Source organism: Ascaphus truei, chromosome 8, assembly GCF_040206685.1.
Source record: "Ascaphus truei isolate aAscTru1 chromosome 8, aAscTru1.hap1, whole genome shotgun sequence".
NCBI classification, from domain to species: domain Eukaryota; kingdom Metazoa; phylum Chordata; class Amphibia; order Anura; family Ascaphidae; genus Ascaphus; species Ascaphus truei.
The window spans coordinates 48,232,365-48,251,765 of NC_134490.1; the positions used below are offsets into that span (position 1 = coordinate 48,232,365).

The 19,401-nt window shown below is 42.5% G+C and overlaps 1 protein-coding gene across 3 annotated transcripts in view; it reads left to right on the forward strand.

Annotated features, from left to right (window-relative positions):
- SHOC2 (SHOC2 leucine rich repeat scaffold protein) overlaps positions 1-19,401 on the forward strand; it is a 48,108-nt gene that overhangs the window by 2,169 nt on the left and 26,538 nt on the right. For 2 of the 3 annotated variants that reach the window (XM_075611850.1, XM_075611851.1), the window contains exon 2: positions 17,905-18,817. In XM_075611850.1, coding sequence (XP_075467965.1) covers positions 18,115-18,817 — 703 coding nt within the window. In that variant the 5' untranslated portion in view covers positions 17,905-18,114. The remainder of the gene's footprint in view (positions 1-17,904; positions 18,818-19,401) is intronic. The other variant, XM_075611853.1, reaches the window with a different exon arrangement.

Sequence of the window (19,401 nt, forward strand, 5' to 3'; positions counted from 1 at the left end):
TAAAGAAAAATAAAAAGCATTGCAAGTTGCTGCTTCAGCAGGGTATGTTATTTTTTTGAACAACGTTAATGTTGACCGTAAAAATTCCTTATACATTATAATTTAGAAAAAAAAATCATGCTTATAAGCCCCCCTTAAAAATGGTTTCCATTGTAAATTTTCTAATGGTTGGACATGTGAACTCTTCATTAAAGTAGTATTTGCTGTATATTCTAGGGTTGGAGTAAGTCTTTTAGGCCTTGGATTATGGATCAAGTGGGTTGTAATATTTAATGTTAAAAGCTTCTAATTGTTTTGTAACACTTCTGCTCCTTGGTAAAACTGTAGGGATCAGCGGAAATGGTGCAGAGTATATGGGGCTTTCTTGAAGAGCTCTGGTATTAAGAGAAATATTAAAACATGCAGTCCCATTTAGGACCAGCATTAACTAATGGCAATGAAAGGTTGTAATCAGATATATGGTACTTTGTAATTTTATAAATACTTATCTGATTTTTAAAGCCTAGCTATGTTATTCCCATATATTCAGTTAGAAGAGGGTCTCTGAATGAAGGGGGGGGGGGGGGGGGGGTGGGGGTTGTCTTGTTTTGTCCATCCCAGTGCAGTGATAGGCTAATCAGATTAATGGATCCCACCCCCATGTCTGAGGACTAATTAGAAAATAGGACGTAAATCCACTAGAAATTTCAGGTTACTCAAAAAAAAAATTTCATAAATGGTTTAAAAATGACCTAGTACTGGTTTGCTTTAATATGGCAATCGCGGTTAACCTATTCAAACAAATCGGTCATTCATCTAATTTGGTCCTGTGTGGAACTGCTGCTAAAGGAGCCGGGTTAGACGGGCAATGTCATTTCTCCGTCTTATCACCAATATGCACACTAGAAATGACTCCTTGTTTTGTGTGGGGAATATTGTAACCCTGGCCACCACTCCTCTCATCACTGATTTTCGTCCATATTTATTCAGTCATATTGTATCTGACGGAAAAGGGAATAATTTAAAATGGTAATCCATGATATTAATGGAATCGGCTCCCAGCAGAGGTGGTAGACGCTAGTACAGTAAGTTTCCAAAAATGCTTTGTGTAGATACAAGGCTATCCAAATATGAAAGAACCAAGGATTCAATAGTCTGATGTTTCACAGCAGATAGAATAAGTTGGCCAATTAGTACCTGCCACTAATTTCTATGTAGGATATTCTATTTAAACAAAAGAATACTTATGCTGAAGAGCTAACAATCACAGTACTATATCGTGGTAGAAATGAATGTACGTGTGGCAGTGCTCACCAGGCATCGGACACAAGAAAAGGAAAGTAAGTGTGTTTGATCCTTGTGCTTGCGAAGTTCGTCTAATACAATACTTCGTGTTTTGGAAAAGTGATCGAAATGAGGGGCAGATAGTGGACTGTTTTTAAGCAGAATGTAAAGAGAAACGTAAACAGACCGTGAAGGGTTAACTCAGTTAGAATAGGAGATCTGTGTTATTGTCTAATTTCTTGGTAGGATAGCAGGGTGGTTTTAAAGTGTTTGATTTTTTCAGATTTTATTTGTTTATTTTGAACTGAAACGGTTTTAGATTGTAGGAAAGAAAACGGGAGGTATTTCGACACTGGACGGAGAGTGCTTTTATTTACAGATTAAGTCGCAGCAAATTTTGAGATTACAAGCATGCTTCTAATGTGATGTGACATATAAGCAGATACATGAACAGCATTGCAGACTAAGTGAATAATTGTGCTATCTACAATGATGAAGGGTATTAGACTTTGCCACCTTCTGCCAGCTAGGCTGCCAGCCATTCTTCACTATTGACAAGCAGATTTGGAGTGAGTGTGTGGGAGAATAAAAATAAGTCTCCAGGTAGAATGTTGCGGTACAGAGTGGGAAGGAAGATGGAGGGGTGTTGGCAAGAGAGGCATTAGAACAATGAGTGAAGAATGTGCAGAGTGTCATTGGAGAGACTGGTGGCCTTTGCATTTACCAGTTTGGTAAGTGAGCCGCAGGGAAGCCTGATTGGAGAGTGTGAAGGGAGCTTGGCTAGTGAGAAATGTGAGCATGTGTAAGTATACAAGGCATTCAAGCAGTTCAGTGAGAGAACTGTCATAGGGGCAGTATGGTCAAGGGTTTTTCCAGAGTTTTTTTTTTTTTTTTTTTTTTTTTGTGCAATGCCAGCTATTTACATTGCCTTTTTAAAATACTGTTCCTTTTACTACAGGTTAAATTCTTCTACTTGACACTAATGTATAAATATAACTATAAATATATATTTGACTAGTAAAGGTTTCATATCCCAAAACTAATTCTACCTTTGGAATCCTGTAATATCCCCATTTCTGTTAATTGTATCCTGTTTCTCAAGATTAGAAGTGTAAAAATAAATAAATAATCTACTTTTCCTGTTCGGCAGTGGGCACCATAGGGTTAACTTTTTTGCAGGTAGGCCATAAAAGGCTCCTCCCACTACCTGCAGATATTCTTTTTCCTGTCCTACTGAAAGGACTCACCGGACTGTAGTTGGTGCAGTCAAGCCAGGAGTTTCTCAGCCTCTCTTCCCCTGAAACTCTGTTCGACGTACCTGGGGTGGTAGCAAGACGGAAGAGGCCTATGTGGCTGGGCAGAACCGCGGATGCGTCATGGAACGCAGCGGTCCGACAGGGCTGTAAAGCTGATCGGAGGCTCGGATAATAGTTACCACAGAGGCGTCTGAGAACGCAGCGGAATGGTGGGGACAAACCAGCAAGGCGTCCCATGTAAGTGCATAGTACGTGCACGTTAGAGCGCGCGCAACGATCCCAGAGGCGAGTGTGTGTGCGAGAGCCACGCTCTCCGATTGGACGTCAGAGCGATGGCACACAGCTGTGTGAAGGTGTCGTGGTAGCAGCCTTAGCATGGAACGCTTGCAAGACAGGAGAAATCAGCTGAAAGATGTTTGGAAGCCAGCATGGAAGCTGGAGGAAGTAAAGGGTCGCTTACAAAAACTAGGTGAGTCCTTAGCTTAGTTTAATAGAGAATAAAAGACAGTTGATATCATGGAACGGAAAGAAATATTGTTTCACCTTAGTGCTATAGTTATACAACCGGAAGAAGGAACTTCTAAGGGAGCGGTAGAGTCCCTGCATCAAAAGAAGAAAGCTGCTAAAAAAACTAAATGGTGAAAAATCAGCGTTGGAAGCCAAGATGCTTTGTGCAGACTGCCTTAAAGCAGCAGCAGGAGAGTCAAATGAACAAATTAATACTTTCCTATCGTGGATGAAAGATATAGTAAAGCAGAGTGTAGAGTCTGCTGTGCAACAAGCAGTGAAGCCAGCACAAAAGAGAACAAGATCTCAGACCAGCCTGTATATAGTGAGAGACCATCAGACTCATCAGAGATGATATATCACCAAGCGTCGGAAGGGCAGTATGATTCGTCAGAGCAAGAAATGCAGGCTGAATAATCAGAATTTAATTTAGAAATGGTGGGTCCTCCTTTATAAAGGCAATGAGAAACATTGGAACTAGAGGATACAGAAGTTACTCAGAAATCAGATACATTATTTGGGACGAAGCAGAAGAAAACCAGATGTTTTCCAATTCATCAAGTAATCAAAGATATGATACAAGAGGAATTGTCACAATCAGATAGAAAACGAAATATTCCCAGAAAGTTTAACAGGATGTATCCTTTTGTACAAGAGGAGGTAAAATACGGAGAAGTCAGTCCCCAAATTAATGCAACAATTTCAAGAAAAACAACCACACCAGTTGAAGATGCAGCATCACTCAAGGATGTAATGGATAGTGTTTTGAAGAAGGCATGTGTGACCGCAGGTACAGCATGCAAACCGGCGCTATCAACGACATCGGTATCAAGAGCAATGCGAATATGGATTACTAATATAGAAGAAGCATTGGAAAAAGGAGACGAACTTCTATTCTAAAAATATTGTCAGGAATCAAATGGGCAGCCGACTACGTAGCTAAAGTGTCGCTGGATGCGGTAAGACTGGCGGCCAAATCAATGGCCTATACAGTAACAAGAAGAGCGCTATGGCTCAGACCCTGGATGGCAGACATAGCTTCCAAAAACAGTTTTATGTAATTTGCCCTTTGAAGGAGAATTTCTATTTGGGAATAAATTGGATGCAATTATAAACAAAGCGTCAAGAGGTAAAAGCACATTTTTACCACAAGAACGTAGAAACAGAAGATATGACCCTACATACCATCAGATGGAAATAACACATTATAGGGAACAAGAACATATCATCCTGGAAGACAGTTTTCAAGACAGACATCATGGAGAGGCAGACAAAATTAAGCTTTTTTTGTGGCTCCAGAGGGAGAGCGTTATTTCCCAGAGGGAAATTCTCATGACGGTCCAGCGGCTTCCAGTTGGGTGAAGACTGAGCCAATTCGAAGCAACATGGACTCTATCAATAAGACAGGTGGGTACTAAAGATCCTTTCTTTCGGATACCACCTGGCGTTCAAGAACATTCCAAGAAGGGATATATTCTTAAAGACAAGATATACACAGACAAAACAGAAAAGAAAACAAATGAGTTTTATCCTGAAAGAGCTATTACAGGCCAATGCAATAACAAAGGTTCCTCGAAGACAGAGGAGAACAGGGATCCATTTTAAGATCTTTTTGGTGGAAAAGCATCATGAGGTTGCAGAGCAGTATTGGATCTAAGAACCGTAAATACCTACTTACTGGTAAGAGTTCAAAATTATTTCACTTAACATCCTCCAAGAAGTAAAACCAAACGATTGGATATCCATAAATCTAAAAGTTGCCTATTTACACATCCCTATAGCAAAGAGACATAAAAAAATCCTCAGATTTGCAATAAATCAGGAACACTACCAATATACGGCGCTGCTATTTGGACTAGCAACATCACCCAGAACGTTTACAAAGGTATTGGCTCCATTTGATAGCGGAATTAAGAAAAAGGGACATAGAAATGTGTGTATATCTATCTATATGATACTCCGATAGTCACAAAAAGAAGAAAAACTGCTACAAGACATGAAAATAGTGGTGTCCTTTCTAGAACATCATGGCTGGATCGTAAACATAGACAAAAGCCATCTAGTACCAACACAGTCTCTTTAAAATTCTTGGGAGTAGAATTTAACACAGCGAAGGAGAGGTGCGATTACCATACTCAAGGGTCCAAGACATTGGAATCCAGATAAGAACGCTCAGAACAGGGAACATCTCTTCAGCAGCAGACTGTATGAGACTCCTAGGAAAATTTACATCAATGCTAAATGTAGTAAAGTAGGCAGGTCTACACATGAGACCATTACAACAATTTTTTAACAGTGGAACGGAGATCCCAAGGATGTAATACAAGAAATAATCATATACCCCCACACACAGAAAAAAACTAAGATGGTGGGAAAATGCCCAAAATCTATTAAAAGGACATGCGTTAAACCAGGTACAATGGGTAACAATCACCACAGACGCAAGCCGCGCAGGTTGGGGAGCCCAGATGGGAGACCTACTGGTACAAGGTACTTGGGCAACCAAAGAACAGCAGTTACCATCACACATGCTGGAACTGAAGCCAGTGCAGAAAGCACTAGAAGCATTCCAAAGCCAGGTAAAGGATGGAAATATACAAATAAAATTGGACAACAGGGCTGTGGTAAAGAACAAGGAGCATAAAACTGATGAAACTAACATCAGAGATTCTATCATGGGCAAAAGGCTATGTTACAGATATAACAGCCATAGGGTCGGAAAATATTACAGCAGTTTTTCTCAGTCGCAACCTAATTCACCCAGGAGAGAATGGTCATTGGACAACAAAGTATTCCGCAAATTGGTAAAATGTTCGGGGTAACCAGAAATAGATCTGATGGCTACTCGCCAAAACAGGTGGAAAATTATTGTGCAAGGCACACAGATGCCCTCAGTTTCAAGTGGTAGTTCAAACTGGCATATCTTTTCCCTCCAATTCCTCTCATTTCAAAGATTAACGAGGAAGATCAAGAGCAATCAAGCAGAGGTGTGATACTGATGGCCAAGGAGACCATGGTTTGCCAATCTCATAAACATGGCAATAGACACACCGTGGCATCTACCAAATATCCGGGACCTGTATATCACCAAGAGCCCAAACAATTGGCATTGGCGGCTTGGAGATTGAGTGGAAGGTATTCAGAAAAAAGGGATGTTCAGATAGAACAATAAAAACCCTGTTTGGAAGCAAGAAAGAAATCTACATCAACGGTATACTACTGAATTTGGTTATGCTTCAGATAGGTGTGTTAAACAAAAACAGAAGCCCCCACCCCAAAAAAATACTGTGACACTAGTAGAATTCCTACAAGAAGATTTTTTATAGAGGACTCGGTCTCCGTTCATTGGAGGTGCAAGTTTCTGCATTATCAGCACTGTTGGAGAAGAATCTAGCAACTGGAAAGCTCGTTATTCGGCTCTTGCAAGCGGTCAAGAGGTTAAGACCGCAAATCAAGAATAGAGTGCCAGCATGGGACCTATCACTAGTACTGGATGTTCTCTCAATGCAGCCTTTCGAACCTATATATCAAATACCCTTGAAGTTGTTATCATGGAAGGTTGCATTCCTTATAGCTATTACATCAGCAAGGGGAGTGGGAGAATTACAAGCCTTGTCTTGTAAAGAACCATTTCTGGTCATCCACCAAGATAAAGCAGTGATGCGACCAGTATACCATTTCTTACTGAAGTAGTGTCTCCATTTCATATAAAACAAGAAATTGTAATTCCCTCATTTTACGCAAAACCGGGTAATAAGAAGGAAGAAAGATTGCATAATCTTGACGTAGTGAGGTGCTTAAAAGCCTATTTCGATAGGGTGCAAAACATAAAGTCAGGCTGTTTCATTCCAGAAGCACCAAGGATGGGGCAAGCAGTGTCCAAAGCAACAATATCCAAATGGATTGTATCATGCATCAGAAAATCAACTCGAAAACAAAGGACAAAATCCGCCATTGAACTTTAAACGCACACTCGACGAGAGCAATGGCCACTTCGTGGGCATTCAAGGCACAAGCATCACCGGCACAAATCTGCAAAGCGGCAGTGTGGTCTTCATTTAACACATTTATGAAGTATTACAGATTGGACATCTAGGCTTCAGCTGACGCAAGCTTTGGTCGAAAAGTACTACAGTTTGTAATAAAATAAAGTGGAAGACTGTAATAAATAAGAAAAGAACCGAGTGCAGCGGCACAAATGGAAGGGCTACAATACTAAGGCTAAACTAAAATCAATTTAATAGACAACGGGACGGCATGCATACAGTAAATTAACTAATGTGTTTCAAGCATTTCTCAGCGCTTCGTCGGAGAGTTCAATGGAAGTATTGTAGCCCTTCCATGTTTGCCGCTGTGCTCCGTTCTTTTCTTCTCTGGATCTCCTGCAATGCCTCTACAGAGTGAGGCACACACGTGGAATGGACGGCATCATATCGTGAGTACTATCATTTACTTAACACACACTGGTTACAAACAGTGGGAGTAATATTGCTGGACATTACAAACAGTAGCTCTAGGTAGGTAGTCCACTAAGGAAGAGAACCAGAGAGTACTGCTTACTACAGATACTATCTGCACTATCAACCAGCACATACATTTTATACCTTACCTTTCTCTGCGCACGATTCTTGAATGTATACCAGACTCCACGATGCCTAAATAGTTATTTCTCCAAGCAAGTTTGTGTTCATCAGTCAAAACTGTTACTTTGTACCCGAGAATTGGTAGCACTGATCTATGGAACATTCATTGTTTCTTTCTTGCTCTGTGTAATAAATAAAGTGGTTGAAACTGATATTGGTATTTGTTTTTTCTTTTCCTCCCTAAATAATACTTCTGGGGTATGTCCGAACAGTGCCCACTGCCATGGTGAACAGGAAAGGAGAAAATGTAACCAGTTCACTGTAATTTTCTTTTCCTGGACCCATAGCAGTGGCCACATAGGGAGGGTAACTATGTATACCTAATAAATATCGGTTGCATTTTTCAGCTATGAGAGAATCCAAAGACTATCCGCAGGTAGTGGGAGGGGCCTTTTATGGCCTACCTGCAAGAAGTCCATTTTGTGTCCTACTCAGCTGGAAATAGTTAACTTTACGGTGCCCACTGCCATGGTTCCAGGAAAAGAAAATTACGGTAAGTTGGTTAATTTTTCTCCTTTCTCAGCCATTCCTGCTTTTAGCTCAGCTAAATTTCACACATGATACTGTACGTTGCTTATTTATCCAGGAAATGATTGCAAATTCTAACAGTCTTAATCTGCACAAAATGAAACTGGAAGTATTTTTACAGCATTGTATACCAAAAAATGAATTGCGGTGCTTTCAGGAGCTTGAACAATGTTATCTAAACACTTCTAGCCAGACACAGTTATTTATCTATTCGCTAATCACTCCTTTACTAATACATGCTGTGTTCTGACTTGTGTTTTGCAAATGGTATGTGCATGTGTCCTGTCTAGTTGGACATGTTTCAGTATAATAAATAGTAAGCCATAAACAGGGGTCTGGTATAGGCTGCGAAACAGTTTGAAGCTGCAACAATGGCCAAAAAGTCCTTCTTTTTTTTTAAAATGACTGAATTAACTCTCTGCTGTTACTGTCGGCGACGTACATTTTATCCCTTTTCTTTCGGAATTTCAATGTTGACAGCAGAATTAATTTTCCAATGGATGCCAGTATATAAAATTGTGTTAAAATCTACACAAACTTTTATACAAAGTGTTTATGTCCAAGATAACATTTCGTTCTGGCTGTTATCTGAACATTTTGGCAATAGAATATCATTTTAGTGCTCATGGCAATGTAGTAGGATCGATTTTAATGGTAATTTGAATATGTTCTGAAATGTAGCCTTAAAATTGATGCAATCTGCACTAGCCATACTCTTTAAGAGAAAATATCCAGAATGCAGTTTTCCAATGGATTACTTCACTGCTTTAAGGCTTGGTCCCCACTGGCACTGCAGGGATAAGAGCTGCCCCTCAACGTAGCCGTGCCCGCGGCAAAGGGTGGCTGCCGCGCCGTCAGTTTTTGAAGCACTGTTAAAATGTGCTCAGTACTAACAGAGTACTAGGCCACGCCCCCTTGCGGTTCAGCCAATGAGGGCGAACCTGCCAGGTGATGTAATGGCCGCTCCCCTGTCACGCCCCCTGTGTTTCCCTCTGCAGCTCACTGCAGACCGGGGAACTCGGCTGCACGCCCCGCGAGCCTGGCAGCACAGACAGCGGGGCCGTAGCCTAATGCAGCGGTGCGCAAACTGGGGGGCGCGCCCCCTTGGGGGGGCACAAGATTATATAGGGGGGGCGCGGGCTGCGTGCGGGGAAACCTGGGGGAGTGCAGAGCTGTGTACGGGCGGCCAGAAGCTCCGTGCTGAGGCTGCTGGTTCTCTGCTCTGTCTTGCAGAGGGGGCGGGGCTTCTCTCTGCACACAGACAAGCCCTCCTTCTTTTCCTGTCTATTTCCTGCACCAGTTTTCAGCAGCATGGGGGATTGGGGGATCGGAGCATGTCCCCCCTCTTCTCCCCCCCCAGGTGAACGTGTGTGTGTGGTGGTGGTGCGCAAACTAGGGGGGCAAGGAGGTGCAAGATTATTTAGGGAGACACAGGCGGCGTGCGGCGAAAACTGGGTGCGCGGGCTGGCAGACGCTGTGCGCGGGAGGGCGAAAAAGCTGTGCGCGGGCGGCCAAGAAGATGTGCGCGGGCGGCTGAACAGGATAGTGCAGGGGGCAGCTACGTGATGGTGTGCGCGTGCGGGGGCTTCGGAGGTACGGGGAGGAGCACGCCCGAGCGCGGTGAAGTCAAACACTCCACCTTCCGTCTCTGCCCTGCAATAGTGCTGTGTTCCTGCTCTCCTCCGCTGGCAACCTGCTTCGCTGCGATCCTCTGCAAGTGAAAGGGTAGGCTGCCACTATATCAATCATACTATGAATGAACAGAAATAATGTAAAAAAACTGAAAACACAAAATTGAAAACGGAAAAAAATAAATAATACTGTAGGTAGGAGTTTGGATGACACTGGGGATAGCAAGCCAAAGAGCAGGGAGGGGAAGAAAAAAAAAAAAAAAGGTAAGGGGGGGGGGGGGGGGAGACGGAAGGTAGATGGCAAAGAGGTGGATGAATGCCCCCCCCCCCCCCCCCAAAGTATTGCCTTTGTGCACGTACGCTCTCCCAAGCTTGGGGAGACAAACAAAATTGACTTTGAAGCACTCTCAGCAGCAGTCAATACACACACACACAGCCATACACAAACACACACACAAATAGCCCCGATCCACGCTTGCAAAATTATGCAGGACACCCTGTGCTCATGCTTGGAGAGTTGGTGATGTCACCGCTCTCAGCGGCAGCGTGGACGCAGCCTAATTTTGCAAGCGCAAACTGTTGAAATATGTAAGTATTTAGACCTATTTGGATTTACATTGTATACTGTTTAATAAAGGTGTGTGTTTTTTTTTTTTTAATGTGATTTTGATTACATCAGGCAGGGGGGGGGGGGGGCGAGAAATTTTATGGATGAAAAGGGGGGCTCGGCATAAAAAGTTTGCTCATCCCTGGCCTAACGCATTCTCACACAGCAGTACATGCATTTTCTTCCAGAAATTCCAATGTTTGATAAAATGCGTGTTTGGTAACCAGTTATTAATCTTTGGCCAACTACCATTTCAGCTGTGCTTTGTTGATGAAAGCAGCAATCCGCGTCAGTTATTTTTTCTTGTTTCTTCCTTTTGAATACTATTGGTTATTGTAGAATTAACAAGTCACTGATGCCGCAGATTCATTCGACTGGGGAAAAACAGCTAGCCGATTTAGGAATGGTGGGGTTGGTTCCAATAACCTTGGTATACCTGGATTTGCCGCCTCTTGATGAAATCCCTGAATACAGTAACATGAATGGCACTTTCTCAGAGTGCAAGAAGTTTCTTATTCTTTAGCACTCCAGAGTTATTTTGCATCGTTTCTGATAAGTTGCAAAAGCAATGTTTTTAAGTGTCCGGTTTCCGGCGTTTTCCCTCAAACTTTTGTACAGCAGTTGCATTAATTTTAAAATAGTGTGCCCTTTTTTTGGGAGCCATGTTTAAGGCAGTAGTTATCTGTCTTTTTTGAGCAGGGGCATTCCCCCCCCCCCCCCCCCCAAATTTTTTTTTATTCAAATCTCTTCAGAACTTTTGTTTTTCATCCCCCTTCTCGCATACCCTTCCTCCTTTTACACAAGTACACACCCAATACTCAGTGAAGAGCAATGCTGTCCTGCGCTCTGGAGTGCGCTTAAGCAAGTAAGATAGGATAAAGGTGGGATCGGGAGGAGAAAATGATAAAGGTTCGTCAGGGAGCTGCATGGGGTCTTGGAGGATATAATGAAAATCTTAACCTCCTATTAAAGATCCCGTGATATAGCTAGAATCTCGTTGTTAGGATATCCAGTAAAAAACTGTTGGGAAGCTTTGTGGGATAATGGAGGTAGGCAAAGTCTTCTTACCGCCTAGTGCAGACCCACTTGTATAGCTTGAGTTGCGCTGGCTATGGAAATCCAAACCACTCTGCAGTGATGTAGAGTCTTCCTCCACCCCCCTGCGTGTGCCGCCGAATACAGGAGGTAGCAGTGAATCTGCTACAGGAGATCCAGGGCACTCGCGCAAAATATCCTCTCATAAAAACAGGGACCCAGGTATAGAAAAATAGTGAAGGCTTTATTAGAACATGGTGAAAGTGGTAGTCTCAAAGAGAATGTGTCCTCCCACGCAACAGTTGCGCTTTCTCAAGAGACACATTCTCTTTGAGACTACCACTTTCATCATGTTCTAATAAAGCCTTCACTATTTTTCTATACCTGGGTTTCCTGTTTTTATGATCGAGGATTTTTTGCGTGTGTGCCCTGGATCTCCTTTTGCAGATATACACCCAATACTCACCTACCCTCTTCCTGCATACTCCACATTTACCCTCACATATCATACGCTGCCTTCTACTCGACACATTCCATATTTATCCATAAACACCAGTTATCCTCCCCCTTCTCTCAGGCTGCGTCCATAGACACTGCAGCCGCGCTGAGGGAAAGCGGGTGCTTTCCCTGGCTTTAGTACGCGCGCCATCCGGGAGCGTGTCAATAGGTGGGCCAGTGACGTCACAGAGCTGGTTCGCCCTCATAGAGCGGTCACGTGAGCGGTTCGCCCAATCGCGCGAGAAATCAGTTTGAATTGATTTCTCGCGCATCACACGCCCGCTTCCGCACGCAGCCTAACTTGCACCACATACCTTTCCCCACCGCAAAAAAAAGCATTAACCTCCCTCACCACACACAAAGCCCTCACTCCTTCCTCACATTTCAAACATGTCAGCCGTTCAGCTGGTGTCTTCTGCACTGTTTGGAGTTGGTGAGATTTAACTCTCTCCTTCTCTCTCTCTTTGTCCTGCCTTTCTGTGTGCGAGGAGAGGCGGGTCGTGGTCTCCCTCTTGGGCGATGGCAGAAGGTCGTGGCACAGCTGGGTTCTCTGGCGTTCTGGTTCAGAAACGTTGGTCTAAGGTCATGGGTCCGCTAGGCAGAAACTTTGCTATTCTGACTTAAGCAGCACGTGCAAAGGGTCCGTGCCCTACTTGTATTAATTTTCTTTCTATGACATCGCTATAGTACAACTATGATTTATGTACTGCTGGAACCACTTTCTTACCTCATCTTTCTGTTGGGTATATTCTCTCTTATAAATAATTGCTTTGATGTACAAATGCTGTTAGGGTCAAAATAGATTTTGAGCAAATTTTAATAAGAATTGATTTTTTCCCTTTCTAGTAGTTGATAGTTGTGTAGCATCTGCACTATTTGCCATGCTGTGGTATGGTGATAAGATGGTATACAATAAAACTATAACCTCTCTTCTTCATGGAGCTCGCTCATCCTATTGCAATACTGACATTTGCTTCTGGTCTAGAAGTTAAAAACGAACCATGGCTTAAAGGGTCAGTTCTACACAGCAGGCCATTTTTATTTGTGACACGTTTTAGCAGTATTGGTAATGATATAATTTCTTAAAAAAATTGGAATTACCACATTAGATCATGTTTGAGCAACTCTAGTCCTTAAGGCCCGCCGTCGGGATTTCGGGATATTCCTGGTTCAGCACAGGTGGGTCAGTCTTGAACTGTTATGAGATAAGATATGACCCTCTATGGGGCCAGCCCCAGTCACTACCTGCGAGCGCGCCTGCAGAAAGCGCGATGCGCAATCACCTTTCTCACAAGACAACATTTTTGTCTTTTGGCACGGTGGCCAAGCTATGGTCGCGGCGGTTCAACCAATGAGGGTGAACCGGCCGCGTGACCTCATGGCCTCACCCCTGCCACTCCTCCCAAGGGACTGTACCTAAATCTTGTCTTTGTCTACCTAAACCCCTGCTCTTGCCAAGACGTGCGTCCCCTAGGCCACAGATCGCGGATGAAAGTGGTGCACACGCCGCCAGGGCGTACCGATGCGCGCGTACACGCAGTGACTGGGGCCGTAGCCTTAGATTTACATTACCATTAGATTCTTCAGTTCACCAACCGTCTTATCAAGAGATAAGATAAAGATCGTTAAAAAAAAAAAAAATAACAAATCTTCCACACTATTTAGTTATGATGTAAACATTGCAAGTTTAAACACATCTAAAATATTCATACTTGTAATTTTTGTTGGGGAGCCAAACAATAAACACGCCATTGTAATTTGTTCACTTGAGTCTTAAAATGAGCAACTCTTGCAACTTGTGTTAATCTTCAGAAGTAGATTTTTATAGTTTGGGTCTTTTTAAGCTTCTGGGTTGTTCTCTTGGTTCTCTTTTTTGTTTGTTTTTTGTTTCTGTTCCTTAGATACAGAGCGTTAGATAAAATTCTTATGGACGTGTTAAATTAGCTGCCAACGATTGCAATAGAGACCACTGCAGCCAAGTCAATAGACAAATGGCAAAGACTCAGTGTGTGAGTACTGGCTGTATGCAAGGGGCTTTACAGGTGTAGTTTAGGAGACATCTGGGGAAATATGGTACAAAGTAGAAAGACAAATAAAAGGGTGCAGTAAGAGGAGTCTCTCCGAGCTAAAGAGCTAACAATTTGAGCGGAGACCTAAAGACAGGAGTTCATGTAAGTACATTCATTGGTAGCGCAATGCGTTAGATTAGTCATTCCCAACAGGGACTTCGCTAGGTGTCTCCGAGGGGCTGTGGGGGGCGGGGGGAAGAGTGTGTGTACTGTATGACTGTCAGTTACAGCAGGAGATTCCAAAGTTGCTCCCCGCAATCCTTTGCTTCCAGAGCTGCAAGGCATTGTGGGATGTGAATTTGGAAGCTCTGGCAGTTATTAATGGCCATCTCCTCTCCCCCCCCCCCCCCCCAGCAATAGTCTTGAGTAGGCAATAAGTTTTAAGATTTATTAGGCGTTCGAAATCTTGGTGCACCACCTGCTAAAAATTTTGGAGCTGTTGGGAAATGTCAGGGAGAAGAAAGTTAATCCAGCGTGTATAAAATGGTACACAACACTTAACATTCTTTGCATTTTGTAGTGTCTTGGATATGGTGAGAAAGGGAACTTGCGGAAGGTAGAGAGTAGCGAGTCAGAGAACCATGTTTCCAACAGTGGAGAGTAGACTGCTTTAAGTAGAGCTCGGAGATCACACACAAGTTATGAAGACTGGAAATGGACTGTGGAGACTTGAAAAAGTTTAGATTTTTTTTTGTACACTTGTTTTGATTTATTCCAGTGCCAGAAAAACAAATTATTGTACTCCTTGAAGTCTATAAACATTTGCAGTAAATGCACAAAACCTTTTATTTAGCTCCTGCTTGGGTGTGGGGTTAAAATGCTGCTTTTCACCGTCCACCCAGTTTTAAACTTTAATGATGCAAAGCACTTGCTGCCTCTTATGTAGTTCTAAAACACTATTGCAAAATAAGAACTTTAATTTTTATGACCAATAGTTTTCTATGTAGGCTATGTTAAACTATATCATGCATTGTAATTTTCTTTCCTGCAGGTCTAGAAAATAAGCACAGTGTACATCCTGGTTTTCATATTGCGCATGAGCAAAATGAGATCACAGATTATGTAATCTTGCTGTTGGCATGTTCTAGTTTGTGTTGCAGGTCTGGTATGGAGGGTTTACTGAATTTTTGCTTTTCAAGTGCCAGTCCCACTTAGTAAAAGATCAAACTGTTTCAGAATACCTTTTGGGTGACTTACCGGTGTCCTAATTATTGAAAAGGAGCAATGGCTTCTTGCTTCATCTTTGGACAAATATCGATGACCGTAAAAAGCTAAAACTGTTTCAACAGTCTTCTGTTAATATTCTTCTGTTAATTAGGAAACCTACAAGCTGGAACAGGAATTCTTGTACATATGTAGTGAACAAGTCACTGTAAAATTATATTTAGGTCATTGCACTGTCAAGAATATAACACAGACATTTGTACACACTTAACACTGTGGCATTGGCAAAATCCTTAAGTGTCCCAGGGGTGGGGGGAGGAAGGGTTCTGTGTATGTATATCTTTATATAGTGCTATCCAGGTACATAGTGCTTCACAGCAGTAATACACGTGAAATAATATAACACATAATGGGAATAAGTGCTTTAAGACGTAAAAGGAAAGGTAGTCCCTGCCTCGAAGAGCTTACAATTTGTGGTAAATTGGGAGAACTTGCAGAGAAAGTCGTGTTTTCTGGTAAGTGTCTGCAAGGGGCCAAGGTCGGTGTATATGAGATGTATAGTATCAGCCAGCAGAGCTAACCATATGCTTCATTAAAGAGGTGTGTTTTAAAGAAAGTTCCTGAAGCTGGAGAGAGGGGGTGCCAGTCATATTAAGGGGAGGACATTCCAGAGGTGTGGGGCAGTCAGTGAGAAGTTTTAGGTGGGAGCGGGCTTTAGATACAAAAGGGGTAGACAGAAGACCGTCTAGGGCAGAACACGAGTCAGACAGGTGTATAATAAAAAATTAGGGCTGAGATTTGAGGGGCAGAAGAGTATATAGCTTTAAGAGGAAGAGAATTTTGTAAGCAATATGAAATTTAATAGAAAGTTTGAGTGGGATTTTAGTAGGACGGATGCGGAGAGAGAGTGAAGTGATTCTAGTAGCAGTGTTGAGAATAGATTTGTAGGGGGAACGGGTGAGAGACAGGAAATCCAGGCAGCAGAATGTTACAATAGTCGAGACGGGTGAGAATGAGGGCCTGCGTTAGAGATTTAGCAGTAGAGCGACAGGGAACGGCGTATCTTTGCAATGTTACGGAGGAAAAAACTACCGGTTTTAGCTACATTGTGAATGTGAGGGAGGAATCAAATCCGACACCAAGCAGCCTGGTTGTGATACTGGGTGTTTGATGGTGCTGGCAACAGCAATGTAGACGGGGGCAGTAGTGCCAAAATTGGGAGGAAGTATGAGGAGCTCTGTCTTTGACATGTTAAGTTTGTTGGCAGAAGGCCATCCAGGATGATAAAGTGGGCAGGCATTCAGAGATTTTGGTCTGTACAGCAGGTGCAAGGTCAGGGGTCGAAAAGTAACATTTTGTGTCATCAGCATAGAGGTGATATTTGAACCTAAGAAAAGTGATATAGTCACCTTGAGTGTGAGAAGAGGTCTCTGGCACCCCCCTCTTTCCCCCCCCTAGGGTACCCCACACAGAGAGATCAACAGAATAAAGAGGTGTTGGCAAATTAGATATTGAAAGTATGATGGGAGAGGTAAGAGGAAATCCAGGATGGAGCACTTTTACGGATACCAGGAGTATGGATAATGTGAAGAAGAGGGTGGTCCACAGTATTAAAGGCTGCAGAGCGGTCAAGTAATATGAGCAGAGTGTAATGACCTTTGTCTTTGGCAGCATGGAGGTCATTAGTTATTTTGGTAGTGGCTGTTTTCAGTGGAGTGAGTAGTGCGGAAGCCAGATTGTAGGGGGTCTAGGAGAGAATAGGTGAGCGAATGCAAGGCGTTCAAGGAGTTTAGAAGCAAAAAACACCGGAGGGAGTTAGGGTCAAGCTTGCTATTTTTGAGTAAGAGTGTAAGTGTTGCATATCTGGTACCTTTCCCCCATCCTTCAGAGTGGAGGGAGGAGTTGAACATGTGTGCGCTAGGGGAGGGAATCAAGTGAGCAGTGGGGTTGCAACCTCTTGCTAGTAAACTATTGTTTTATGTGCTACTTTTTAGTTGATTTGGATGAGGGCATCTAATTGGAATTGCAGATTTTCTCTTTCTGAAATAACACTTTCATTTGACAAATTTAATAAGTTATTTTTTGTGTCTTAATCTAAATTCGGATCATATGTCTGGATTTTGAAATCTGTTTTCATGGAGACCTAAAATTTAAAGGAAAAAAGTTTATTTGCCAGTCGTGGACTTGAGATTTTTTATTTTTTTTGTTCTTGTAGAGATGAAGCATTACTTTTGAATCTTTCATGCTGCATCAGGTAAACTGTACACAGATTGAGCACCAGAACTGCTACAAAACACAGGCGTTTTCAATTTCCAAATTTGGCCTTTTCTTCGGTCCTCGCCAGTCTTGGCATGGGACTCATATCCAAACTTGGCTCGATTTTTGCAGCACAATCATGTAGAGGGAGGTAGTGCTGGGCAAGGTTTAAAGTCCACTGTCCTTTTTAACCCTTTTATCTGGTGATGTAAAACGTGTGTGATCAGGATGAGAAAGTATGTGTTTGTAAAGACCAAATGTAATATATTAGACTAAGTGAGATTACTGAAAACGCATTATTCTCTGTCCTGCCTCATAAACTAGTTTGTCTGATCTGTTTGGTTTATAAAACACCTGCTCTCTTCCCCCCTACCGTAATATATGGGAAACGCTGTACTCCAAACTGAATAAATTGTATTGTTTAACATTTATTTCATTTTTGTGCAGAAACCCTAATGAGGAACAATTGACTCCAGATTTGCTCACTGCTTGTTTTGTGGATTACAGAAAGGACCTTTGGGACCAATATGTAGCAGAAGGAAGAATTTGATGTTGAATTGTGCTACCTTTTGAAAGCAAGTATTTTCAATCTGTTAAGTCAAACACTGAATATAAAACGGTGGAGTTCATGAGGTACCTGACTAACAATCTATCACCATGAGTAGTAGTGTAGGAAAAGATAAGGATCCTAAAGATAAGGAAACGAAAGTGACCACGGTGAAGGAAAGAGAGAAAGAGGCCAAAGCCTCTGGCGGCCTAGTGAAAGAGAGCAAGGACAAAGAACTTAAGACCAAAGTGAGAGATGCCAAAGATGGAAAGAAAGATGCTGGAGGAGCACAACCTGGGGTGGCTTTTTCAGTTGACAATACAATTAAACGTCCAAACCCAGCAGCAGGAATGCGTAAAAAGGCTAGCAATGCCGAGGTGACTAAGGAGCTGAACAAATGTCGGGAAGAGAACTCCATGCGCCTGGACTTGTCCAAGAGGTCCATACACATGCTTCCAACTTCCATCAAAGAGTTGACACAACTAACGGAACTTTATTTATACAGTAACAAGCTGCAGTCCTTGCCAGCGGAGGTGGGCAGCCTTGTCAATTTGATGACACTGGCTCTTAGCGAGAACTCTCTGACCAGCCTGCCTGACTCCCTTGATAGCTTGAAGAAGCTTCGTATGCTGGACTTGCGGCATAACAAACTTAGGGAAATACCTTCTGTGGTGTACAGGCTGAGTTCTTTGACCACACTTTATTTACGCTTCAACCGCATCACTACTGTGGAGAAAGACATCAAAACCCTGTCAAAGCTCACGATGCTGAGTATCAGAGAGAACAAAATCAAACAGCTGCCTGCTGAAATCGGTAAGTGAAACATTCTAAAGTTACACATTTATTGATTTTGTGTGCTTTTATTAGAGGGTATTGTAACAAACTCTTTAGAAAAGCTGTCTAGGTCTCATTCAATTGGAGATATGACGCACACTGGTTTCCAATATTCTTAGTGACCTTTTGGTGTAACCATAAGGATTGTATTCTCCATAGTGGTAGAGGCAACGGATTGTTTAATAACAACAATGGAGTGTAAACGGGCTGTGAATGAGTGTGAATTGTAAATGAAGTGTAAACGGTAGTTTTGAATTCTCCATTAAACCTTTCAGTTTTCTTGGCAGGTCTTGTGTGTTAATTGTGTCAGTAATATGTGCAGTGCCACTTCGTAGATGTGCTTACTTTCTGCTCCATGTCCTCTAGTCGCCCTCTAGGCTGTAAGCTGGGAAGACCATTTGTGTATCCGTTATATTCTATAGTCTAAATACTTTGTTTTCCCTCCTAATTAAAAAACAATATTTTCATGCTTCGTCTAGTCCGGAAGCATATAAATCCCCAGACTAGGCTTTAACCAAATTGTATGCCAAAGAATAAAACAATCATCCCTAATGGAGGTCAGA